Below are 26441 nucleotides of genomic sequence, written 5' to 3'. Positions count from 1 at the left end.
GGCCTGACCTCAAAATTTAAAAAAATCCTTCTAAATCCTCCAGTTTTCTGAAATAAATATTTTCACGATTTTTCAAAAATAGCAGACCTACAAGCTCGTAGCGCGCCACTCGGTGGCGCGCTATGAGCTTGTAGATCTGCTATTTTTCAATAGCTAAATTATAACATAATGTTTAAAACACCAAAAGGGGTTCCCGCCCAAAATGGGTTAACTGTCCTTTTGGGCAGATCACGCAAACCTCAGCAAAAAGAAAAGGACAATATCGATGGCCTCCAACTGTACAAGTCTAAATGGTTTAATATCTGACATGACAAAAAATACAAAAACACTCTCATGCTGGCCTTGGAGCGGTCGTCACCAGCTATTCCTAAACGTAAACAAAGTCAAACTATGCCTATAAACTAATATTCCTAAACGTAACCTCAGTAAAAAAAACTATGCCTAAACCTAATCTTATTCCTAACAAAGAATACACGATAACAAGAACCACTGGGAGGTGCGGGCAAAATGCGAATAAAATGCAGTCGAGTGTTCCGGTTACCCTAACCAGACCTTTTTTATGTATACTGTACAATCTGTCCACCCCTCTACTCCATGTCACACTTCTTGATGTCCCCCCCTGCCCCTTCCTCCATCCTGGACCTATACAGCTTCAACCTGGTGGCCCCTGACGTGCTGAGAACGGACAGTGAGGAGAACATCTACGTGGAGGCCAGCGGCTTGAACAGTGATGTCAGAGTCACCATCCAGATCCAGGACTTCAGTACGGGAAGCCTACTTGCCCTAGAAACAGTGACCCTCAGTCGCGCTAATGACTACCACGCACTTACGACCATCCGGGTGAGCTGTTTAGAATCACGGCCAGACAAGTGTATGCGCTTAACTGAAGTTCATCGCCAAATGCAAATACTATACGGTGGTGTAAGACAGTGATTCTTAACCATTTCAAGGACCCCCAGTTTGCTGTGGGACCTTGGTCTACACTGTTAATTTTACTGAGAGTTGAATTCTGATTGACCATAAAAAAGAAATGGCAACAATTTGGTATCCCAGCCTGACAATGAATTGTATGTTTACTAAAGAGCTGGAGAGTTGGATAGTGGGAGGCCCATTACTGAACAAACGCACTGCAATGATTGCTATAAGTTTTGTGCTGATTTCACAGGGAATTATTCCTGTAGTGTATATTTATCATACCCGGTGCTCATTACAATAATAATAATCTCATTACAGCTTCCATCAGAACAGCTGGGTCGGGACGGCGACAAGAACAAGTATGTGCGCCTGAAGGTGCAGTTTGGCTTCTACCACGAAGAGGAGCGGGTTGTGGTCGTGTCCTTTCACTCCGGCTACATCTTCATCCAAACAGACAAGCCTGTCTATAACCCCGGAGATGCCGGTGAGTGTTGGAATGACACCGGATGGAAGAAACCAGGGTTCAATTTACTTTGGATGTCACCCTCTCTGGTTATTTGTTTCTTTTGGGTCCAGTGGGGATATGTTTTAACCCTGTTTCTGAAATGTAGACTGATATGTTTGATATTGATGATGATCACAATTTAATTATACAATGTGTGTTAACCACATTAAAATATTTTGATCTGATTTTGAATAGATGACGAGCTCAAGCGCATTTGAATTGAACCCCAGAAGAAACAGTAACGGCAAAAGGTTTTCACTTGCATTCCAAAGTGATCGTCTTCTCTGTTTTTGTCTCTCTCCAGTTCGATGCAGGGCCTTCATATCGACACACACCTTCAAGGCTGCCAACAGTACCGTCACCATGGAGTTTAAGGTGTCTGATGAAAAATTATATATTTTCAACCATATCACAGTTAGCTTTTTCAGTTCCCTTGTTCCTCGATGGACAGAATACAACACCAAACAGAATGACGGCTCAAAGTGTTATATACTGTATGTTTGGTGTTTTTGTCTGTCAGAATGCAGAAGGTGTGGTGATTAAACAGACCGCCAGGACCAAAGCCGTTGGAGGTGTCCTCGTTGAAACTCACCATCTCTCTGAATTTGACAGGTGACCTTCCAGTCACATTTTTTAACGTTTAACATTTACGCTACCACTCACACGGCTTTCTACTTAATTCTTTTGTACCAGTTCTAACCTGTTTGACTTTCTTTGGCAGTGAAGGAATATGGACAGTAATCGCTAAGTTTGACCACTGGCCACAGAACACCTTCACTTCCCACTTTGAAGTGAAGAAATATGGTAAGCCACAGTGTTAATTTCGTAGAATAAAACTATGATAAAAAAATGTTTGTCGCCTGGGCCATGGCTCAGTGGTCCAGGCACCTTGGCTGGTAATCCAGTCTGGCAGTGTGCCGCGGGTTCGACTCCCAATCCACAAAAAAAACATTAAAAAAATGTTTGTCGACTATGTTTTTTCACTGACGAAAGCTAAATACAAATAAAAAGTAAGCTATGATGACTAAGACTAAATCTATTGAAAATGTCGGCAACAGACAAGTCATTTTACGTTTGGTTGCGCTCCGGTGTTGCACAACAGTGTTGTTGGCTTGTAGATCAGCTATTTTCAGCATGCAACCCTAGTGTAAAGTCAGACCCCCCCCCCCCCCCAAAAAAAAACAATTGACAAAATAAATAAATATGCTGTCAAAATCCTCACTGGTAGGCCACCTTTAAATCCCAGCATACTGGGGCCTCCATTTGTTTTCAAAAGTTGACATTTTGCATACCGGTATGTGTACCTGAGTTTGTGTGCATTGATTTATATATTTGTTCCATTTCTTTTGTCACTGTCAAAACATAATTATTCATGTTTGTTCAATGACATTTTAATGTGATGAATTGTGCGAATCTTTCATCTAGCCTTTCTTTTTTTTTCCAATGTATTTTTATTGAGGCTCTGAAATTTCACAATCACCTCTGGTGACATTACAGGTCACCAGAGTCTTTGTTATTCACTACCGTTCAATAAGGTACATTGAAGCGCAGTCTAGAAGGGTCCACTGTATCTAAGACTGATTCCCATACCTTCGTGAACCCTTCCATGTTATCACGGAGGAGATGAGTCAGTTTCTCCAGAGGTTCATAGCCTTTCTAATCTTCATGGACTTTGGAGAAAATCTAAATCAACAAATCAAACCTTTAACGGGAAAAAGGGTCTGTTTATGTTCAAGGTTCAAGGTTTATGTAGGATATAAAGTATGTACGCCAAATACTGTTAATAGACAGTGAATAGTATTGATCAGTATCATTTCATTAATCTCTTTTAATGCAGTGGTTCCCAACATGGGGTCCGGGGACCCCTAGCGGTCCTTGAGGGAGTTCTAGGGGGTGCTAAATGATAGTTTGGAACCAAATGGGCCCTTGTGGGTCTGTAACTCTGAGAGTGTACAAATGGAACGAGTACAATTTTACAATATAAATTGGGGTCCCAGAGATAGAAATGCCATTAAATGGGGATCCGTAGCCTAATGCATGTGAAACTGCGGGACCTAAATGGGTTGAGAATCACTGCTAGAGCCGTAAAGAAATTCTCTTTGGGGGTCCTTGGCATATATTTTCAAATGGGGGTCCGCGGGGCTAATTAGTGTCAATTTGGGGGTCCTTGACATGAGTGTGTGTGTGTGTGTGTGTGTGTGTGTGTGTGTGTGTGTGTGTGTGTGTGTGTGTGTGTGTGTGTGTGTGTGTGTGTGTGTGTGTGTGTGTGTGTGTGTGTGTGTGTGTGTGTGTGTGTGTGTGTGTGTGTGTGTTTCTCTTGTTTTAGTGCTCCCTGCCTTCAACCTTACTTTGAGTCCCAAACAGTCCTACTTCAGCCTGGACAACACTGAATTGGAGGTGGAGATCAAAGCCAGGTAACCTGTGTGGCACGCACGCACGCACACACGCACATTTCTGCACACACATCGAGCTGAGCCCTGCAGCGTTGAAGCATCACCAGTGTGACTGAGGCTCTGTTTTGGTGCTGTGCGTTGCAGGTACCTGTATGGACAACCAGTGCAGGGAACAGCATACGTGGTGTTTGGAGTGCAGGTGAACAAGGAGATGAGGAGGTTGCCATCTGTAAAGCAGGTCACTGATGTACGTCGTAAGTCACTGCTTCATCCCACAGTTTAGCAGCTATGATGACCTTTGTGACAACACAACCAGGGCTGCAACAGTTAAAGCAGCACTACTATGTAGTTTGGGTTATCAATGTGCACTTTGGGCACAAATAACATGGCAGTCAACGTCTTTGACTTCATTACCCAAGAGTTTCTGCAAGCATGTCCGGTGAGGACGCGCTGTGATTGGCCAGTCTTCGCTTTTGACTGGCAGTTCTGCCTTGTATTGCCTTGGCAAGTGCTCCCCTTGTAATACAGCCAAGCCCCTAGCAGGGACCCCCCTGAGTCTATACATTTATGGAAGGATGATTGTTATTGCTTAAATATGTAACTTTATCATTTTGTGGGACATAATATGCTATATAGTTGTTAAGAAGTTACATAGTGCTGCTTTGATATTATAAACAAAACAAAACAAAAAAAACAGTCCATAGTCCATCTACAAGCAGATTGTCATACAAGGCAAAAATCTGCAAAAATCGCGGAAATCTACAAAGTATAAAATTATAACAAATATATTAGAATCGCAAGGTCGATTCATTTATCTATATATTTTTTAAATAATCCAAAGTGAGTGTGTGTGTGTGTGTGTGTGTGTGCGCGTGCGTGCGTGCGCGCACAATCTATGTAAATATATATATCTATATAAATGCACCATTTACCATTTATGTGGTTAATATTGATGCACCCTTGTGATTGCATACTTGTCTGCAGCTGAATGGTGGAGTGGCCAAACTGAGCATTGACGAGCTCAAGGCAGCGTACCCTAACATCAGATCACTGGTGGGCAACAGCATCTACGTCAAGGCCTCTGTCCTCACTACATCTGGTAGGAGCATACACACTGCATGCGTAAATGTTATCAAATTGAGTGGTGCTTCTTAAAGTGGGGTCCAAGACCCTCAGGGTTCCTTGGGGAGGGTTCCAAATGGACCCTTTTACATGTCTGTAACTCTTGAGAGTGTAAACATGGAACCGAGTCCTTGAGATTACTGTTTGAGAACTACTGAAATCCCATTTGTGATGGCGGCTATGGCCGTTTTAGGCCAAGGAGTGTTTTTCGTGCAAAACAAATGCTTGGAATGGCTTCAGAATCATGAAAACCCCCCTAGTTGCACAATTGTAACATGCTACTTAAAGCATGATGAAATTTGGGAAATCTTGCCTTATATTGGTTGTCTATGGTGTGGTATACAAAATTGGCCATAGAGCAGGCTTCTCATTCTGTGGACCTTAATGACCAAATGAATAGAAAAAACACAAATAAAAAGTATGGCATGACATCACAGGTCCTGCTCAATTTTGGGTGACAGCCCCCCCAGCTATTTCTATGCCAGTGGTTCTCAAACATTTTCATGTCAAGGACCCCCAAAAAGATGTAATTGGCTGCCGACCCCCATCTGAAAATATGTTGTTCCAGGGACACAAAGATTTGAGTTAAAAATGTATATTAAAAGATTTGCGCCACATTTTCACAATTTCTCAATAGCTAAAGTATAACATATAAGTATAAAGTATAATATGCTTAAAACACAAAAGGGGTTCCCGTTCAGAATGGGTAAAAGGTATTTACATACTGGTGGTGATTAATAAATGGTGAATATTTCTCATCAAACTATTCGCACACCGTAAATCGTACAGGTTATTGCTTTTATTTGCAGTGAGAAATAAAAATCGTGTCAGTAGAAGAGGATTGTAGTTCGAATAATTGACAACATTTGGGAGGGGGGAGGGGGTGTCATAAAGTACGATTAATAAATTATCTCTAAACTGGTTGGTTACTATTTTAATACTAATTTTGATTGGTGCTTGCATGGTTTATTTAGAAAATTCCTCGTTGTAGTCAGACTGTCAAAGTTTGTACACAGAGGCAGCATCAATATGCCCTTTAGCCCTGTGGACAGAGAGAGAGAGATAACATACTGTACATTCATTCATTAGTGGCCTGGTGGTCTGGAAAGGTATTGTATGTGGTCCCATGACCATACATTCATTAGTGGCCTGGTGGTCTGGAAAGGTATTGCATGTGGTCCCATGACCATACATTCATTAGTGGCCTGGTGGTCTGGAAAGGTATTGCATGTGGTCCCATGACCATACATTCATTAGTGGCCTGGTGGTCTGGAAAGGTATTGTATGTGGTCCCATGACCATACATTCATTAGTGGCCTGGTGGTCTGGAAAGGTATTGCATGTGGTCCCATGACCATACATGCAGTAACATAGGAAAGTGAAGGTTTCTTTCTACTTCTTTTTCTTTTGGAGAAACAGGTATTTTTGTAATATCGTCACCTTCTTAAACTAATGACCTATGTCATTTTTTGAGGAAAGTGATTTTTTTTGGCCCTAAGTCACCTCTTCATGACACTGACCACCTCTGGTAAAATGGCCAATAAAGTCCTAATTGAAAAGGATCATGTTGATCCTGCACCTTTTTAGTAAAACGGCCTCAAGAGTGTGACTTAGGTGGCTTTTAGACGAGGATGGTGTTCATAAGAAACGGCAAAATAAAGTATCATATGCTGGGGTCCTTTTAGACGAGAAGGGTGTTCTCAGGAGGTGAAAACGCATCAAAGTGAAACCACCTCCCAGAGTGGAAATCTTTGAGAACGCCGTTTTATCCCTTCTCCGTGTAAACAGGCAAAAGGTGAATCCGCAAAATGTATGACATCATGGCTCACGTTGGCTCGCAGCGCATATATTATTACATTGATGCATAATTATGATATAATGGAGTTCCTGAACAAGCCTCCCTCCTCGCCTACAAAGCGCTGCTCATCAGCGATGGTGAATGTAAAACCATGATGTAAATAAAATGCCTTAATTGTGATAGGTGGCAGCCGCGGCAGCAGCGTTTATGTAGCCTAATGTATTATAAAATATATAACCATCCCGTGGCGCTCTGCCTGCATGCTCTGGGCAGCTGTCTGTCACCACCATCACCCTCCCTGTGAATGAAAATAAAAATCCAGTCCCCTCCCCAGGTGATTAAACAAAAAGGAATCACCCTATTAACCTATTAATTAACATCACATTTACCTCAGTATTATTTATTCCTAACTTTAATCTGGTAGCGTTTTTAATATGTGAGAAATTAAAGTGACCGCAAAAATCGCGAAAAACTGACTGCTGTGAGCTTTGAACTCACGGCCAATGGGGGCAATGGTCTCGTAGTCCAACACCTAACACAGCAAGCTATGTAAGTCATTGAAATGTGGGGGTTAAAGTGTGTACTTGTAGTGTGTGTTGTAGTGTGATGACGCCGGGAACTGCGTGAAGGGGGAGCTGGCTCTTCTTCTTGTGCATAACGTGGGTGACTGGTCTATTTGGCAGCCCGTTACCGCCACCTAGCGATATTATAGCGTTTTCATAAAGTGTGCGTTCTCGTGTAAAGGGTCAATAAAAACTGAGAACGCAACGGGACTTTGCCGTTTTATCTGGAGATGGTCGCCGTCTAAAAGAGGCCTTAGAGAGACGGTGAGGTCAAAACACAGAGCAGAATAGGCAATTTATTTGTCACAAAACCATGTGACTTAGGCCAAATACAACTGCCAAGTCAGGACTCAAGTCACTAAATAAATTGGCCTAAATCAGGTTTAATCTATTTAATTCAATTTAATCGTCTTATGTTACATTACTGATACAGTGTTATATTAAGTTCAAAAGTCATAAATTGTTATAAATGTTGTTGTTAAAATGATTAAGATATCTGAAGAAAGAAAAATGACTTAGGCCATTAATTTAATATGAGGGCAGTGTTTAAAAAAATCAAGCAAAAACAAATGTGTCAATTGTGTGGTGTGTTTGTGTGAATAAATCCTATCCCAGATTATAGAAAGTTATATACATGTCAAGAAATATTTACCTATGTTACCCCGGCCGTTTTTCTCCTGTGTAGGCAGTGACCTGGTAGAAGGACAGAAGACGGGTATAAAGATCGTACAGTCTCCTTATGTCATATCCTTCAGAGGCACGCCAAAGTTCTTCAAGCCAGGCATGCCCTTTGACGTCACAGTAAGATCCTGCATAAATCGGCATTCAGATCGTAGTGTAAAGAATCGATGCCTGCACACTGCTGCGTGTTTTGGCTGCCTGTTTTCCCGAAAAACGTCGTCCAGCCTTCAAGTACCTTTTAATGTAGGAATGCAGACAAGTAAATGTCTAGATCTCCTGGGAAATGTCGTTTAAAATAAATCAACACACTGCTATCCAACTGAAATTCTCATGCTTAATGGTCGCGTTGAAAATTTACTTTCCTCAGCGATATCGGAGGGAGCAGTCTGGTCATGTTGTCGATGGGGGAGGGCTCATTTTGTTTCACTCAATGTATATGCACAGTTTCAGGTGATATGCTACTCCATCCGCCATGGCTTAGCAACTTATTATTAGCTGATTATTAGAACTCTACATTTACCTAGACGAGACATTTAACATTTGTGCTGGTCTCTCAGCTCAACAGAAGAGAGAGATGTGAGACCAAATACAACCAGAATGTTATGTCATATTGTATTAACACACACTACCATAGATACAGATTGGACAAAATAATATTTTATTCTCATAATAAAAGTATGAGACAATAGAGCTTTAAAGCAAGTCAAATCTCATGATCTTCCCTCATGTCCAGATTCAAGTGAGCAACCATGATGGTTCCCCGGCTCGTAACGTGGCGGTCAAAGTGAGTCACCTGAGCACACCCATTGTTGGCACCAGTGACTCCTCTGGCACCTTTAAAGCCTCCATCAACATGCCAAAGGAGCTGACCAATCGCATCATCACAGTCAGTACCATTTCACTGTGTGTGCGTGTGCATGCGTGCAAAATTAATAAATAAATACAATTACATAAAATACAGATACATTTAAGATGAACATTTGGTTTCGTTTGTGTGAATCTGCCTCTTAGGCCGAGACCACACAGGCACATCTGAAGCTGGAGCAACAGGCCAAGAATGTTTTCCAAGTGATTAATTTCCAGCCCTTCAGCACGCGCAACCAGAACTACCTGTACATCTCAGCGGGGACTGAGACGTTGCCTGTAGGAGGCAGTCTGGACTTGACCATGAGCATCAGCACTGGAGACCCGGCCCACAGGGCGTACATCACACGTCTCACCTACCTGGTGAGAGACATCCATCCATCCACGATTCCACTCAAGCCTTGTCCGCTTCCATCTGTTCGCTTTACTTTTAATTAGGCATGTAACAATTCACTCAACTCGCGATACGATTCGTGATATACTGTACTATATTGTTTCTCTTACACAAATCCAGTATTTTCTCTCTTTTTTCCCTCTTATCCTCTTTTCAATACAGTAGCAAATGATTGAAAACTTGTTTTTAATCAATACTCTTACAAAGGTCCTGTATTTTCACAAGTTTGAATTGATTTTAACACTTGCAATACTTTGAAATTAACAGCAATATGCTGGTTTATAGAGCTACTGTGCCAACTAGCCAGGCAGTTTCTTAAACCATTAAAACCGGGAAAGCATCTGTGTCATTTTTATTTTATACTTTGGCTATTCAAAAATAGCAGAGATACAACAGATGTTTTTATCGTGACAATTTGTGCACATCTTTGAATATATATTATGACATTTGTAGAATCGGTCTCAAGTCTTAATATGTTAATACTTTAAAATGTTAAGGTATTTCTTCCTAAATACTGGCAACTTTAAGAAGTTGAATTCTGATTCCCTGAGCCACTGTGGCCAGTTAATGAAAAAGTAATCGGTGTTAATCTACATGTGAGTCTATACAAATGGACTGGTGGTGTATAGATCATTTGTAAGTTTTGCCTGTTGTAATAGGCTTTTCCTCAATTGGCTGCTGCATGTGACAAATCTTTCTTCAAGCACATGCGCACACAAAATGACTTTCCTTTTGACTTTGACATGCCATGTGTCAATTTCATCAGGTACTCAACAGGGGAAAGATCATTGAGGCCAACCGACTGGATGTCAGCGGTCACATAATCACTAAGGTTGGGATGACGGTTACCGCGGAGATGATGCCCTCCTTCCGCGTGGTGGCGTTCTACACCATACCATGGACAGGGAGAGCAGAGGTGGTCTCTGACTCTGTCTGGGTGGACGTGGCCGACACCTGTGTAGGAAAGGTGAGTCCAAAGAACCAGCATGGCAACCAGTGATGGAAGAAGTAGCCTACCTTACATGTTTTACTTACCAAGTAGCATCATCATTACTACAATTAAAGGGCAACAGGATAGGTGGACACCTTGGGCCTTTTTGCCAAAACAAAAAGAAGAAAACTTAAGTAAAGTATAAAATGGTGCTAGTATAGAAAACGACTAACGTTTCGACCTATGCGGTCTTCATCAGAGTCATTGATGATGAAGACCGCATAAATCGAAACGTGCTCCAGTGTCCTCTCCTCCTTTTGCACCATGTGTCTTTGTTCCTGTGACACCAGCCGTTCCAGGATTGAGGCACGTTGGTAGACTCCCTTTGTTCTAAAGTATACAATGATGAGAACATCCCGGGTGGTTTTCACCCAGACAAAAGTACAAAAGTATCGTCATCAAAATATAATACTTAAAGTACCAAAAGTAAAATTGTGCAGAATGTCCCATTTCACAAGTTCAAAATGTGACACATAGACAGCTATGTGTGTGTGTGTGTGTGTGTGTGTGTGTGTGTCTGGGTCCCTGTGTCCGAGCACGAAAAGGTGTCCGAGCACGAAAATAGCATTTGTTCACCAAGTGTCACTGTTGCATAGCCTAACACACAGACACACACAGGCCAGGGAGGAGCTCACAATGCATCACTACACATTGTGAACTCGTAGATCTGCCATTTCCAAATGGCTGAAATATATCTAGTGCAGGTTTAGTGTGTATTGTAATAATACTAATCAAAATCTACAAAGTAACTAGTAACTACATTTTTCATATTGTAATTGTAAAAGCACTATTTTATATAACCAGCATGTAAGAACCAGCATGTAAATGAAATGTCACTGGTTTGATAACTTGGATCCCAGGCTCATGCTTTCTCAGAAAGCAAGCCCTCCAGTATGATGAAATAAGTGATTTCAGGATCATTCACATTTTGTGGTATTGCGTCTCTTCCCAGTTGAGTGTGGAGCCAGCTTCAGAAGGAGACAACGGACCTTACACTCCTGGAAGAGGTCTCAAACTTAAGGTCAGAGGTGACCCAGGGGCAAAGGTCAACCTGGTGGCTGTGGACAACGCTGTGTACCTGCTGAGCAACCAGAGACTAACACAACGGAAGGTGTGTGTGTGTGTGTGTGTGTGTGTGTGTGTGTGTGTGTGTGTGTGTGTGTGTGTGTGTGTGTGTGTGTGTGTGTGTGTGTGAGAGAGTGTGAGTCAGTCAGACTATACAGCCATCATTAAACATTAAGAGCAGGGAGATAGCTATACAATAACAAGCTCTCCATGGAGAACTGAAATAGCAGAGCCACCCGGTGGTGGTGGTGGCAGTGGGCACAAACAGCACATAACAACAACAAGGAACCATATGCAGAAGGAAGGCAGGAAGAATGCACTCTTGGGCAACTTAAATACCCCGCCCAATTGGTCAGCTGATTGCCACATCAGCGTATGACATGTAGGTCTTGCAAACACTATACACCCACATAGTAAAGCAGTGTTTTAGAAACCCAATAAGACCTGAGCCCAGATTCAGGTCCTGACAGTTTTCCTGACATGTTTCGATGTCAAGGACTCTCAAAATGATATGTATTGGTCCGCCGACCTCCATCTCAAAATATGTTGTTTCAGGCCCCCCGAGAAGCAAAGATACGAGTTAAAAAAACGTTTGCCGTGAAAGAATATACTATCAAAAGATTTGCGTCACATTTTCACAATTTTTCAAAAATAGCAGATCTACAAGCTTGTAGCATGGCCCTCGGTGCCGTGCTATGAGCTTGTAGATCTGCTATTAATCGACAGCTAAAGTTATAAAATAAATAAAGGTGGTTACAAGCTAAAGTGACACAGATGCATTCCAGGTCTTAATGTGTTTTGTTGTCTCCCACAGATGTGGGACGTGGTGGAGAAGGGTGACATTGGCTGCACGCGGGGAGGGGGCAGGGACGGCATGCAGGTGTTCACAGATGCAGGGCTGCTGTTCTCCTCCCGCTCTGGGGTCAAAACCCCAAACAGGAAAGGTATACCGTCCCTACCTGCTGTGGCTCTGGCAATGTTGATTTTACAATTTAGCCATTTTTAGTAGACACTCTTAATCCAGAGCGACTCACAGTAAGCAAGTACACATGGTAATAAATACATCAAATACATAGAAATAGTCGTCAAGAATCATAAGCAAGCTAAGAACCTAACATCGGTCTAACAGTAGAATGTCTGTACAATGAAACTGAGTACGGTATACACTAGCTCAGTACACTTTGTCACTATCTAAATTACATAAGTTTAGCCTTTGCATATGCTTGTAAGGTACACGTCTCTCTGTACCTTTGTTTACAAACGACAGTGCATGTGGTCATGCATGAGACGGACTTTCGTCCCATAGCCTGGAGGGATGTGACACTCTGATTGGTTCAGAAACTAAGATTCTGCCATTTGAGGCTGAAACTTCAAAATAAAATGCCTAAATGAACCAGTCTTTGAAGCCTCCTCTTCTCTCCTCAGGTTTGCAGTGCCAAGTTAGTGCAAGAAGGAGACGATCTGCTGAGCTGTTACAACGTAGAACTGCTCTGGGTGAGTGTCAGCAAGCATGACACTAATTAACAATAATTAACTGCTCTGGGTGAGTGTCAGCAAGCATGGCACTAATTAACAATAATTAGATGACACAGTAAATCATTGACCAACTAGAAAAAGTGCCCTTCTGGGCACAGGTCTCCACCAGGAGGATAGGAGTGTGTGTGTGTGTGTGTGTGTGTGTGTGTGTGTGTGTGTGTGTGTGTGTGTGTGTGTGTGTGTGTGTGTGTGTGTGTGTGTGTGTGTGTGTGTGACGCGGCTTGGCCTGTTGTAGCGCCACCATGAGGCTGATTTGAAAACTGTCAAGTGGCATTTCTTCCAAAGCCAAGTGGGAATATGCATGCACAGTTTCACCACAATCAGACACTGCGTTGAGTAGTTGTGGCGATTTGTACAAAACGGGTACAAAGCGGGCTACTCCTGAAAAGTTTAGAAGCCAATCGTAGCCAATGAGGGTGGATTATGAGAAATCAAACAAACCCGTCTTGATCACATGACTATGAAGAGCATGTGTACCGATTTGCGTGAAATTTGGATAAAATCTGAAGGAGTAATATTAGAAAATGTGTTTTACATATGTCGGCCTCCTGGTGGCGCTATAAAGAGCAGATGTGAAAACGTCCAGGCAAAGGTTTTTCCTTGGCCTCTAGGGAGTTGGCATACAAAGTTATCCACAGATCCGTGCAGTTAGAGGTAAAAACACTTTTCGGCCAGTTATAGCGCCACCATGAGGCTGAGTTGAAAATGTTCATGTGGCATTTCTTCCTCGGCCTAGTGGGAATGTGCGTGCACAATTTCACGGAAATCACACGATGTGTTCATGATTTGCAGCATTTTGTTTGAAACTGAGCACTCCTGCGAACTTTGGAAGCCAATCTTAGCCAATCAGGATGGAGTCTGAAAAATCTGAAAGACCTGTTTCGTTGAATGGCTCTAGAGAGACTGTGTACCAATTTGCGTGATGTTTGGACAAAATCTGTAGGTGTACTGTCCAAAAACTTGTTTTGCACAAAGCGGCCTCCTGGTGGCGCTATAACAGGCCGTTCTGGAAATTTTGGGGCAGAGGTTCATCGTTGGCATACAGGGAGTGTGTGTGCAAAATTTGGCATCGACCGGGACACAATCCCTGCCAAAAAAAACGTAGCCTATGTTAATCATTAGTCTCGGCAAGCGCAAATAAACGTAAATTACGTTAATTCAGTTGTATAAATGTTTTGATCCGATCTAGTCCTAAGGCTACTCACATTAGCTTCGGATGGCTATCTGTTGTTAGCCATAACACTGTTCTGCGCCATCTTGATTTGCGCGTGCACGCACGTGCGCACGCATGCTTTCAGTCGCTTTTAGCTCCAATTCCCCGTCCCAGGCGGCATTTCTGGTCAAAACAACGCTTATTGCACGGAGCATAGCGGTCGCTGTAAATGCGCCGGTCTGTACTTCTCATCAGCTAGTGAGAGATCAACACCTAATCCGACAACACACACACACACACACACACACTATTCAGTCAACATCCGGTTGCGGTGTTTTAGATCGTCAAAATAAGGGTTGGACGGGGGGATATCCTGGCATATAGTAATCATTCTTTAATTAATCTTAATGACGGTAAAGCACACCCTCGAGTGTAATATTGCTTAATTCAATGCCTTTCCATTCCTTCCATTCCCACAATCATTTGTCCATCCAGTGATTTGTCTACACAGTATATATCCAACCCTATACATCTACACCAACACCTCCCACCCATGTTTTCCATCCATTCATCTGACACAAGCCATCATCATGGATTAGTTCTCAGTCTGACTGATTTAAATCATTTGGAATTCATAGAGTCAGTACAATGTCCATGTCTTTCTCTTGGCTAACTCTTGGCTTTCTCTAAAGGATGATTTTTGAGTGGTGCAACCACTCCCTTACGGAGCTATGTGTGTGGGTGGCTGGCTGGGTAGCTGGGTGGGTAGCTGGCTGGCTGGGTATGAGCACGAAAACAACATGGTTGTTTTTCACCACCTGTGTGCAACCTAACGCACACACCCCCCCACATGGTAACTCTGTCATTTCTCTACCGTTTTGGACGCGGGACGGCTCGCCGGAAACCGGGCCGGCACCCTGGGTGCGTTCCTGTGGGTCTGGAACACCCCCCCCCCCCCCGGAAACCCCCACACAGAGTTGCACCACTCACTTCACACGGGTGTGATTTTTACTTTGTTGTGCACCTGTGTCACGGTGTGAAGATAGCTATAGTGCGGCACGTAGCTACAAGTTGTGAGCTTGCAGGATGACTTGCTTTTAGCTTGTAGGATGATCAATGTCTCTCCCTCTCTCCAGAGGAGTACTACAAAGAGAAGCTGCTCCGTAGCTGCTGTAAGGACGGCCTGAGGGACATCCCCATGCCATACTCCTGCACACGGCGCTCCCTCTACATCACCGAGGGCTGGGAGTGCATCCGGGCCTTCCGCTACTGCTGCGCCCAGTACCACGGCCAGGAGTTTGACAGCAGGCCGCCCACCGCCGAGCCCCCCCTGACCAGGCACGTGCACAGATAGACACTAGGTGGTGCTAGAGCACCTTCCCTTTTGCCCTCTGGACAGCAATGTGCTCTTTTGAAAGTTTGTTTTTTTGTACAGTTTGTTAATTAATTTTTTGAGTGGTGTAAACCACTCCTACAACTGGCTTTGTTCTGTGCAGAAAAAATGAGCATGGTTGCTATGTTCACCCTGTTCACCCGGGTGTGATTTCATTACGTCAGACATGATTTCATTACGTCAGACAGGCTATATAAGACCTTACAATTCAATTCAATTCAAAGGGCTTTATTGGCATGAGAAAACATACGTTTACATTGCCAAAGCAGAAAGCACAATACAACAATACAGCAATACAATCAAAACAAAAAATATGTACATTTGAACGTCAGAATCTTCAATAGATCAATTTCTATATTGTACCAAGATCACTGGATGCAGGTATAGTGCAGGAATATACACAATGATTAGTCTTTAGGGTGGTTGTGTTCCGTTTGATATCCTTCTCCTATCACAGCAACTCACGAATCTTGCTGCTGTGTTTGCACATTGTTGTACTTCGCCCAGCAGATATGGGAGTTTTTTGTCATTGGTCATGTTTTCAAAATCTCCGTGTGTGGTTGTAATCTGTGGGAAGTATGTGTCTCTGATGTCTTGGTACAATGGACAGATGGTTAGGAAGTGTAGCTCGGTTTCCACTTCATTTTGTGTGCAGTGGGTGCATAGTCTGTCTTCTCTCGGGATACAGGTCTGCCTATGACGGCCTTTCTCGATCGCAAGACTGTGTTCGCTGAGTCTGTACCTAGTTAGGATTTTTCTTTGTTTTGGGTCGGTCACGGTGCTCAGGTATTCTGCCACTGCGTATTCTCTGTTTAGGGCCAGATAGCATTCTAGTTTACTCTGCTTTTGTGTTGCTTCTTTCCAATGTGTCAGGTAGTTTTCCTTTTGCTGTTTTATAATTTGGTTTAGTCCAATGGGTTTTCTATCTCGTGGCTCTGTTTGTGTTTGTGCCCGGAGTTCCAGGGCCAGCTGGCTGAGGGGGCATCTCTCTAGAGTTTCGCTGTGTGTGAGTGCCTTGTTATGGAGTGCATCTAGGTCGCTTTCTTTTAGGTGGTTGTAGAACTTAAGTGCTCTCTTTTTTATTTTGATTATGAGTGGGTATCGTCCTAATTCTGCCCTGCATGCATTATTTGGTGTTTTCCGCTGGGTACGGAGAATGGATTTGCAGAATTCTGTGTGTAGTGTCTCGGTTTGGTGTTTATCCCATTTTTCAAGGTCATGGTTTGCTAATGGTCCCCAGATCTCACAACCATAGAGGGAAATTGGTTCTATCACAGAGTCCAGTATTTTAAGCCAGGTTTTTATTGGGATGTCTATTTTGATGTTTCTTTTGATAGCATAGAATGCCCTTCTTGCCTTGTCTCTCAGGTCCTTTACAGCTTGGTTGTAGTTCCCTGTGCTGCTGATGTTTAGGCCAAGGTAGGTATAGTTTTTTGTTTGTTCTAGTGGGATTGTATTTAGGAAAAATTTATGGTTTTGGCGGCTGGATCTTTTTTGAAATATCATGATTTTAGTCTTAGTTAGGTTCACTGTCAGGGCCCATGTCTGCGAGAATTTGTGTAGGAGATCAAGTTGCTGCTGTAGTCCTTCCTTGGTTGGAGACAGCAGCAGCAGGTCATCTGCGAAAAGTAAGCATTTGATTTCTGTGTTTGCCAAGGGGATGCCTGGAGCTGTAGACTGTTCTATCGTTTTTGCTAATTCGTTGATATATATGTTGAAGAGTGTTGGACTCAGGCTGCATCCCTGTCTAACTCCTCGGCTTTGGGGGAAAAAGTCTGTGTGCTTTTCGCCTATTTTAACTGCGCATTTGTTGTTAGTGTACATTGATTTTATGATGTCATAGGTTTTCCCCCCAATGCCACTTTCCAACAGTTTGTACATCAGACCCTCATGCCAAATTGAATCGAATGCTTTTTTGAAGTCGACAAAGCATGAGAATAATTTGCTTTTGTTTTTGTTTATTTGGTTGTCAATTAGGGTGTTTAGAGTGTAAATGTGGTCTGTTGTGCGATATTTTGGTAGAAAGCCAATTTGTGATTTGCTCAGGACATTGCTTTCTGTGAGGAAGTTTAGAATTCTGTGGTTGAGGATCATGCAGAGGATCTTTCCGAGGTTGCTGTTTACACAGATTCCGCGGTAGTTATTTGGGTCATATTTGTCTCCACTTTTGTGGTTCAGCGGTTCCATGTGCTGGGGAAGATCCCAGATCTGAGCACGATATTTAGGAGTTTTAGTATGGCCAGTTGGAATTTGAGGTCGGTGAATTTTATCATTTCATTTAGAATACCGTCTGCCCCACAGGCCTTCTTGGTTTTAAGTGTTTTTATTTTGTCTTGTAGTTCTTTTAGGTTGATTTGGGAATCTAGCGGATTCTGGTAGTCTTTTATGGCTGACTCTAGGTTTTGTAGTTTATCTTTTATTTGTTTTTGCTCTTTGTTCTTCTCGATTGGGCCAAAGAGGCTAGAGAAATGGTTCACCCATATATCTCCATTTTGGATGGGTAGTTCGTCCTGTTTTAGCTTATTAAGTCTGTTCCAGTTTTCCCAGAAGCTGTTTGTCTGTATGGAATCCTCAATATCTTGCAGTTGGTTTCTAACATGTTGATCTCTTTTTTCTCTTACTGTATTCTTGTATTGTTTCAGTGTTTCCCCATATTGGAGACGTGTTGTGTTGTTGTTTTCTGGGTCTCTGTGTTTTTGGTTTGATAGTTTCCTTAATTTTTTCCTGAGATTCTTGCAGTCATTATCGTACCATTTGTCATTCTCAACATTTTTTCTGGCTTTCCTGTTTGATACTTTTAGGTTTGCTAGTGAGGCTGTTAGTTCAAATATATGATTGAGGCCTTCTACTGCCCTGTTTACACTTTCACTGTTTTTTTCAAAGGTTTTTTCTAGGAACTGATCCAGTTGTGATTGGACTTGTTTTTGCCTAATAGCATTTTGGAAAGCTTCTGCGCTATGTTCATTCCATTTGTAACGTTTTCTTATAGTATGTAGTTTGTTTGGCGTTTGTTCTTTGTGTCTGTGTGTTGATCTGTTTAAATAGGCTGTGGTTCTGTTGTGGTCTGACAGGGGTGTTTGCGGGCTGACTGTGAAAGCTCTGAGAGATGCCAGGTTTATGTCAGTGATAAAGTAATCTACCGTGCTGTTTCCCAGGGATGAGCTGTATGTATATCTACCGAAGGAGTCCCCTCGGAGTCTACCGTTAACGATGTACAGACCCAGTGAGCGACAGAGCTGTAGCAGTTGTGACCCATGTTTGTTTGTTGTTTTGTCGTGATTGTATCTCGGGGGACATGTTGGGGAGCTGATGTTTCCCCCTCCTGGTAAGTGTTTGTTTCCCTGTGTGTTGAGGGTGTCAGGCCCTTGTCCTGTTCTGGCATTTAGGTCTCCACAAATTACAATGTGACCGTGTGCCTGGAAACGGCTGATATCCTCTTCTAGTGTGGGAAAAAAGTCTTCTGTAAAGTAAGGGGATTCAATTGGGGGGATGTAGGTGGCACACAGGTAGACATTCTTTTCGGTTGTGGTAAGTTCCTTGTTTATTTCTAGCCAGATGGAAGAAGTTCCCGTTTTGACTAGCTTAATGGAGTGGATTAGTTCTGATTTGTACCATATTAGCATACCTCCAGAGTCCTGCCAGCTTTGTAGATGGTACCACAAGTTCTCTGTAGCCAGTAGGACAGCCAGTGGGGCCGTCCCCTCTGTGCCATGTCTCTTGTAGGACAATGATGTCTATGTTTGCAATCTCTTTGGCAAAGTCTGGGGTTCTGCTCTTGATGCCAAGGGCAGTCGACCTCAAACCTTGTATATTCCAGGATGATATAGTGAGTGATTTGTACTCCATTGTTCACATTGTTGTTACATTCCAGGGGTTCTGCCCTGGGCCCATGCTGTGTAGAATTCCCTGAACATCTGCTCGATGCTGTGTGTGCTGGGGATGGCTCTGGTCACCGCCTGTGCGTATGTGTATGGTTGGAGAGGGAGGGGGAGAGTGGGCGGTGGTGAGGCTGATGCAAGAGTGTATGGGATGGACATCAGTGGTGTGGGTGGGCTGTATGTGGCATGAGGTCTGGGTGGAGCAGTGAGGATAGGCATCAGGGGTGTGGGTGGGCCACCCTGTTCACACGGGTGTGATTTTTTATTGTTTTGTAGTGGATAAAAGCTTCTAATATATTATTTATGCCCCAACATCTATAAATCTTACACACTATTAAGACAGCCGGCGGTTCCACGTGCCACACAAGGTGCCCTATTTTCACATGAGCACCTGCCCTCAAAATCCTCCACTCCACTGCCCCTAACCACCACCTCCATGCTCTCTGTCCTGCACAGACTGCGAATACCGCTACGAGGTCGACTAATGCCTGGCGTGTCTGGCCTACCTGGCGTGGGCAGATCCCCCACACGAGACTTCACAACATACATGTGTAAGTACTAAATGTAATCACTGAAAAGCATGTATGGAAACTCTATATATTAAATACATAAATGAATATCATGACAAAGAGCTCATCTCTTTATCCAGAATACAGACAGTTTGAAAGCGGGGATGGAGAAGGTCTTAATCACATAACATACAACACACATTATATTATATTTCATAAATATTTATAGAAAGTGTGCAAGGAGAACACTTAAAGTGATTCAAATAAATTAGGATAACGGTTAAACATTAAACCTAGTATCTACCACACATACGGCCTGGGGACCCTTTGACCATCATTCCAGGCCTCGAAGTCCTCAAAGAACAACAAAATCTACATGTTAAAAGGTAGCATTTTATGTTAATGGTTTTGAGGGAAATTAATTGAACTCGTCTCCAATTCATTATTACTAGTAATTAATATGTAACATTTGAGTACATACCTGTATTCCATATTCCATTCCATATTTACATACCGTACTCAAATGTTAAATGTTTATGTGACAGAAACGGTCTGCTTTGAGTCCATATTTTATTTATAACATAATGTATTTGATAATGTGAGTTATACAATACAGCTGTTAAATAAGAAGCCCTATGGTAAAGTAGTCATGTCTACCAAATTCATGCAGTTTTAACATCATTCAGCACCATGAGTTTCAATTCTATAGTCCAATGTGTGGCCCCTCACTCCCCCTGGAAAGATATCCTGCCAACTCCTCGTGGTCAAATATAAAATATTAATTTAATTAATAAATAAACAAACAAACAAATGTTATATTATGTTTTTCTTTTTTTGCACCATTGGTGTAACAGGACTACTTACAGCAGCCGATATGCTACAGAGGTATTCATCAGAACCGTATGTGTTTGTTCCAACCCTCACAGTGTCAGTCCCACAGGGATCTGAAGTGCTCCTTGGGCGCGGTGTAGGAGGTTTTGGAGGTGGAGCAGGTCGAGCTCTAGCCGAAGTAGAAGAGTTGGAGGAGGAGGAGGAGGAGGAGGAAGAAGAAGGCGAGTACCTGGAAGAGACAGATGTGTATCTGCGCTCCAAGTTCTTCGAGTCGTGGCTGTGGAGGGATGTGAGCCTGCCCAACAGAGCAGACGGTAGAGACGGGTAAAAAAAAAACTACTTCACTTAAAAAACACAACAAAGTAGTCTTGCACGATTCTTGCTCAAATGTGAATCTTGATTTTCCTCCACAAGAATTGAGTTCACTATTCTCACAAGATTCAAATTTTTTCCATACAAATGTATTGTCTATAGCTAGCCTGCAGTGTGGCTGAACATTACTACATACAAAATGTGGCACCTAGCTGGAGCCACACTGTGGCTTTAAATAGACAACATCAAAGCTTGACTTAAACCGCTCTTAAAGTCTCTCTTGTAGCAAAAACAGAAGAGTAAGTAAAACTAGAAAGGTCGCAATTTTAAAAAATTGCAAAGTGTGGTTGCCGCAGTGGCTTACATATGCCCCTCCCACTGATATTGCCAGCCAATTACAATGTCGCGTCACCCCTGCGATCATGTGTAAGTAATTCGGATGGAATTTATCCCCCCAAAATTACATTTTTCGCATTTGCGGTGCCCCTTATGGATGAAAATGGAATCGCTTTTGGCTTTTGGTTGATTAAACCACCTGCGACATCTGATTCAAATTTGGGATGGATTGGACATTCCGTTCGTGATTTGTGGCATTTTTGTAAAATAGGCCCCTCCCGCTAAATTCGGACGACGATTAAGGCCGAACGATACGGACAAAAAAAATTCAAAAAATCTGAAAAAAATGTAAACGCGGTCGGATAGGTCCAGCGATCAAGTGTACCGATTTCTGTGATATTCGGACAAAATCTGTAGATTTAGAAAATAAAGGTGTGTTTTGAAGAAAATTCAAAATGGCGGAAAATCTATCCTGACGCAAATGGGCGTGGCCTATATGGGGAGATGCGTCATGGTCCAAGGCATACAGGGAGAAAGGAATTTTGATTTTACGACATACGGTTCAAGAGTTATAAGCCAAAAGGTAAAATGGGCTGTTATAGCGCCACCATGAGGCCGACCGATATAATTATAAGTTAATTAATTTTAGTAAGTATTACGAATTATCCCTCCAAGTTTTGTAACTATAGCCCTTACGGTCTCCGAGGAAAAAATACTTGAACGTGATTTTTCGCATTTTCCCATTCATGTCAATGGGGACATTTAATGCACGAATAAATTAATATCAATTAAACTATACAACATTTCTCTTAGAAACGAGCAAGCACACCATTCCCGATTTTTCCGGTCAATTTGAGATATGGCTCAAGTGCGTACAGTCAAAACTGTAGGAGGAGTAGTCCTTCAAATTTAGGGTTACTCTAGCGAAATAATAAAGTGTTACGATTACAATAGTCTGGTTGCCCTTAGGGCAACCACACTAATGAATTGGACAGCCAACTAGTGCTGCACGATTCTTCACGAAACGAGATTGCATAGGTGTCTGAATCTAGATTGTGATATATTTTCAATCTTTTTTGTGCAGCACTACAACAAAGCATTTACAGTACACTCAGTACACTTATTACTCATAGAGAAAATACATGTTTTGCTATACTGCAATGTAGAAAGTAGAAACCCTCTGTCACAAGTAAATGTCCGGAATTCAAAATGTACTTGAGTAAAAGTACAAAAGTATTGGTATCAAAATGTATAAAGTACCAAAATTAGAAAGTACTCATTATGCAGAATATCCCATTTCACAAGTTTTCAAATGTATTACACTTTTGAAAATACCGGTAGCAGATGCGATGCGACACATCTCCACTTCAGCCGAAATGTATATGGGCTGAAGTGGGCAATGCATGTTTTGTTATAATAATCAAAATCTACAAAGTACTAAAGTTTTGAAATAATTGTAGTGGAGTGAAAGTAGAGAAAATTGGAAATACTCAGTACAGTATTTGAGTAAAGTTACTTTACACCAACACTGTTCATAATACATTTGTGCATCAAGTTTGAATTTTGTTGTACGATCGGGTCAAAATGCTGTAAATAGACACATTTTGCCGTGAGGGAGAGTGCAATTAAGAATCAGAGCAACAATCTGTTAATGTGCAAATGTCTGGCATTGGGAATTTCCTGCGTTGCCTCATCGTGGCATATTGGACTACAGTTATCAGCCGTGTACTTGTACTGTTTTCCCAAATGACACCAAACTGGATTTCAATCTCTCTCTTTCCCTCCGTCACAAAGGCTGAGCCACAATCACTGTTTACCCTCAAGCTACTGACCTGAGATGACTGGAATAACAACATTAGGATGGGATGGGGGAGGGTGGGAAAGTGTTCAATTCATTGGCAAATCGAGTGGCAATCATATTGGACTTTTCTGTTTGGATGTATGGGCTGTCAAGGCCAGAAAGTAGTTTTTTGGTACTCAGTAGGCGTTCCCGCATAACTTCCTGGTTTGATGATGATATCACACGCATACCCTCTATAGCCAAATAGGATGGAATATGAAATATCGGACAGATCCGTCTTGAGCACATGACTATACTGTGTAACGATTTGCAGGATTTTTGGACAGAATCTGGAGGAGTAATATAAAAAATGTGTTTTACAAAGGTCAGCATCCTGGTGGCGCTATAAAAGGCAGATGCAGGTCAAAGGTTTGTCCTTGACCTCTAGGGAGTGTGCATGCAACGCTTCTGCAGATCGGTGCAGTTATGGGCAAAAAGGTGAAAAGCTGCCTCATAATGCCGCTATAACAGGCCGCTCTGGGAAATTTGGGGCAGAGGTTCATCGTTGGCATCCAGGTGTGCAAAGTTTGGCATCGACCGGAGATTAGCTGGTAACAGACGGACACACGGACACACGGACGGACAGATTGAGTGCAAAACATCTCCCCATGCCTTCGGCTGGTGGAGACAACGATGTATTATAGTCTAGAGACGAGTCTAATGTGCATTTATTTACTCAACAGGTTAGCATCTGCCCTGGTACTGGACACCTTACCTGACAGCATCACAGAATGGGGCATTATGGCCATCAGCTCATCCCCGGATAAAGGTAGGGAGGGACATGTGTGCTTTGTAAGTCCGCCTGTGAAATTGCTTTAAAGAAAGACAAATGAAAATAGTTAATTGTATTAAAAAAGAAAACTTAAAAAGAAAAAGAAAAAGTACGTAATTTATTCTAACTGTTATTGCAATTTACGAGCTGCGTTCGCGCGTCTTACTTGTCGTATTAATGCCAAGAACACGGGACCTCGTTCTTCTCTCCACGACCCGCCTGTGCCAAAATGATTTCATTTAATCGAGTAATTAAAAAATAATATTACATTTTGTTACTTTTACTCAGATGTTAGACAGCCTACATACGGATCTGACGCGCACACGCGCCCTTATTACTCCTTTTTCTGCTCAAAATGAGCCAAAATCCAGTGTTTGGAAGGTTATTATTCCCTCTTCTTACATCCGCGGATGAAAACAACTCATCGCCGGGCTACCGCAGCCTACAGTCAAGCACACTGTGTGTGTGTGCTGGGCAAGCCCCCAGGGAGGCTCTCCAACATTGAAGCGCTCGGCCCTACTGGTCCGAGCTGGGACTGCAGGCGGACCCGTGGATTTATGACGAGGAAACCCCGTGCAGCTGGGCTTTAAGATTGAGCGCTCGGTTGCACTTCCGCATTTGGTGCCCAAAATGCGGAAGTGCAACCGAGCGCTCAATGTTAAAGGGACACTTCACCCTTTTTGCAAAAAAATATATATCAATGACCTTTATAAGATTTAGAACACTTTCCTGGCGTTATTTTTTGTGTAATCTCTGGTTTTAGATATTTTATATTAACCGAGTGGCTCTGACGGGGGGGCAACACGAGCGTCTCCTCCTCGTCTCTGAGTTGTTTTTTTCTGTATACTCTCTCTGGTGCTGCTCTGCTCGGCGACATGATACAAACACAATAACAAATGCGCATGTGGGGGTGGAGTCAATGAAGGTTGTAGGTAGGTGGAACAAGTCTTGGGACACCCTGCAGTGTCCGTGACGACTGTGTTTTGGGGCTGGTCTAGCTGCAGTGTTAGGAGACAAATGTAGTCCGGAAGGAATACGGAAGAGTGTCTCTGACGTCAGAGCCACTCGGTTAATATAAAATATCTAAAACCAGAGATTACACAAAAAATAACACCAGGAAAGTGTTCTAAATCTTATAAAGGTCATTGATATATTTTTTTTGCAAAAAGGGTGAAGTGTCCCTTTAAAGCCCAGCTGCACGGGGTTTCCTCGTCATGAATCCACAGGTCCGCCTGCAGTCCTTCTCTTACCACTAGGGCCCAGTGCTTCAACGTTGGAGCGCCTCACTGGCCCCTTGGAGCTTAGAGAAGGAAGTGTCATGGTCACGTGACTGTGCTGCGCCATGACACTTTCATGAGAGCCAAATCTCGCACCGGAAGTTACATGAATACAAAGCAGTGAATGGAGCAAGCTTGACCAGCTCATAACAAACATTATTTATAAACCATTGAGACCTGTGTTATAATCGGTTCAGGCATATAAAAGAAGACATATCATAGTTTGTTTTCTAATCACTTGCTTTTCGATGTGATTAAAAATCAATAAATAATTAGGTCTATATTGGGCTAATTTGGGGGCTGTGTGACGAATTTGAAAACCTGTGTACTAACTACTATCCTAGTCTTTTTTCTTTTCTTTTTTTACTGTTCTTCACCAACTTCACCAATCAGATTGTCTCTGATTGAGTTTTCAGATTGTCATCCACTGAACCGTCTACCACTTGCTTCTGACAAGCGTTAAACATCAGAGCTCAGCAAACCATGTGCAACGCCAACCCAGATTCGGCACAAACAAGGGACTAAATTCTTTTCGCTCCTATGCCACCAAAATGTGGAATGCCCTACCAACAGTCATTAAGACATGCAAATCCCTTGACTCCTTCAAAACCGTTCTCAAAGGGCACCTACGGACGGCTGCAATTCGAAACTGGCCCCCGTAAAACCTGAATCCCCCACCCACCCATTTTCCCCTCACTGTATATGTTTTTTTTTCTCCCTTTCTACCTCCTCTATGATGATTTCTTGTTTTTGACTATATAAAAACAGTCTCTAATTGTCTCTAATTGTTATGCTGAATTGAACATGGTGGGCCCTATTGTAAACAAGTGTAATACTTTATGGTGTCGTCCACAGTTAACAGTTTTGTATTGAGTTGTGCTTGAAATGTACTGTAATTCTCCAATATGTTAATAAATGCATCAATCAATCAACCAGCACACAGCATGCTGATCCATGTCTCATTCTGTAGGATTCTGTGTGGCTGAGCCTTACAACGTGAAAACATTTAAGCCTCTATTTGTGGACCTGAAGCTTCCGTATTCAGTGGCGAGGAATGAGCAAATCGAGATCAAGGCTGTGCTCCACAACTACGTCGACAGGGCCCTGCACGTAAGACCACTTCAAAACCTACTGTACCACACACTGTCCTCCTTCAGCTTCCCTATAGGATTGTGCTCAAATCTGAATGAACTGGCTCCATGTCCAGATTATAGCTTTGATTCCTCCGCCCAGACAGTGGCCTTGTGGTTAGAGTGTCCGCCCTGAAACGGGGTTCGATCCCTGGCCGGGTCATGCCAAAGACTGTAAAAATG

The 26441-nt window shown here is 42.6% G+C and overlaps 1 protein-coding gene across 1 annotated transcript in view; it reads left to right on the top strand.

The window, feature by feature from the left end:
* Positions 1 to 594: 594 nt before the first annotated feature.
* The window catches only part of LOC306921291 (venom factor-like), a gene marked incomplete at its 5' end in the record, with an annotated part of 44400 nt that continues 18553 nt past the window's right edge, over positions 595 to 26441 (top strand). The window contains 20 exons of the mRNA XM_079498400.1: positions 595 to 840; positions 1234 to 1399; positions 1725 to 1795; positions 1941 to 2032; positions 2142 to 2224; positions 3747 to 3834; positions 3958 to 4060; positions 4798 to 4912; positions 7982 to 8097; positions 8711 to 8863; positions 8989 to 9204; positions 10002 to 10202; positions 11179 to 11337; positions 12106 to 12235; positions 12717 to 12785; positions 15117 to 15318; positions 19708 to 19802; positions 20687 to 20915; positions 23763 to 23848; positions 26099 to 26238. Of these exons, the coding sequence (XP_079354526.1) occupies positions 595 to 840; positions 1234 to 1399; positions 1725 to 1795; positions 1941 to 2032; positions 2142 to 2224; positions 3747 to 3834; positions 3958 to 4060; positions 4798 to 4912; positions 7982 to 8097; positions 8711 to 8863; positions 8989 to 9204; positions 10002 to 10202; positions 11179 to 11337; positions 12106 to 12235; positions 12717 to 12785; positions 15117 to 15318; positions 19708 to 19802; positions 20687 to 20915; positions 23763 to 23848; positions 26099 to 26238 (2760 nt within the window). The remainder of the gene's footprint in view (positions 841 to 1233; positions 1400 to 1724; positions 1796 to 1940; positions 2033 to 2141; positions 2225 to 3746; positions 3835 to 3957; positions 4061 to 4797; positions 4913 to 7981; positions 8098 to 8710; positions 8864 to 8988; positions 9205 to 10001; positions 10203 to 11178; positions 11338 to 12105; positions 12236 to 12716; positions 12786 to 15116; positions 15319 to 19707; positions 19803 to 20686; positions 20916 to 23762; positions 23849 to 26098; positions 26239 to 26441) is intronic.

Source organism: Electrona antarctica (assembly GCF_951216825.1).
Source record: "Electrona antarctica genome assembly, chromosome: 4".
Taxonomy (NCBI): Eukaryota; Metazoa; Chordata; class Actinopteri; order Myctophiformes; family Myctophidae; genus Electrona; species Electrona antarctica.
This window is presented reverse-complemented; position numbering and strand designations above follow the sequence as displayed.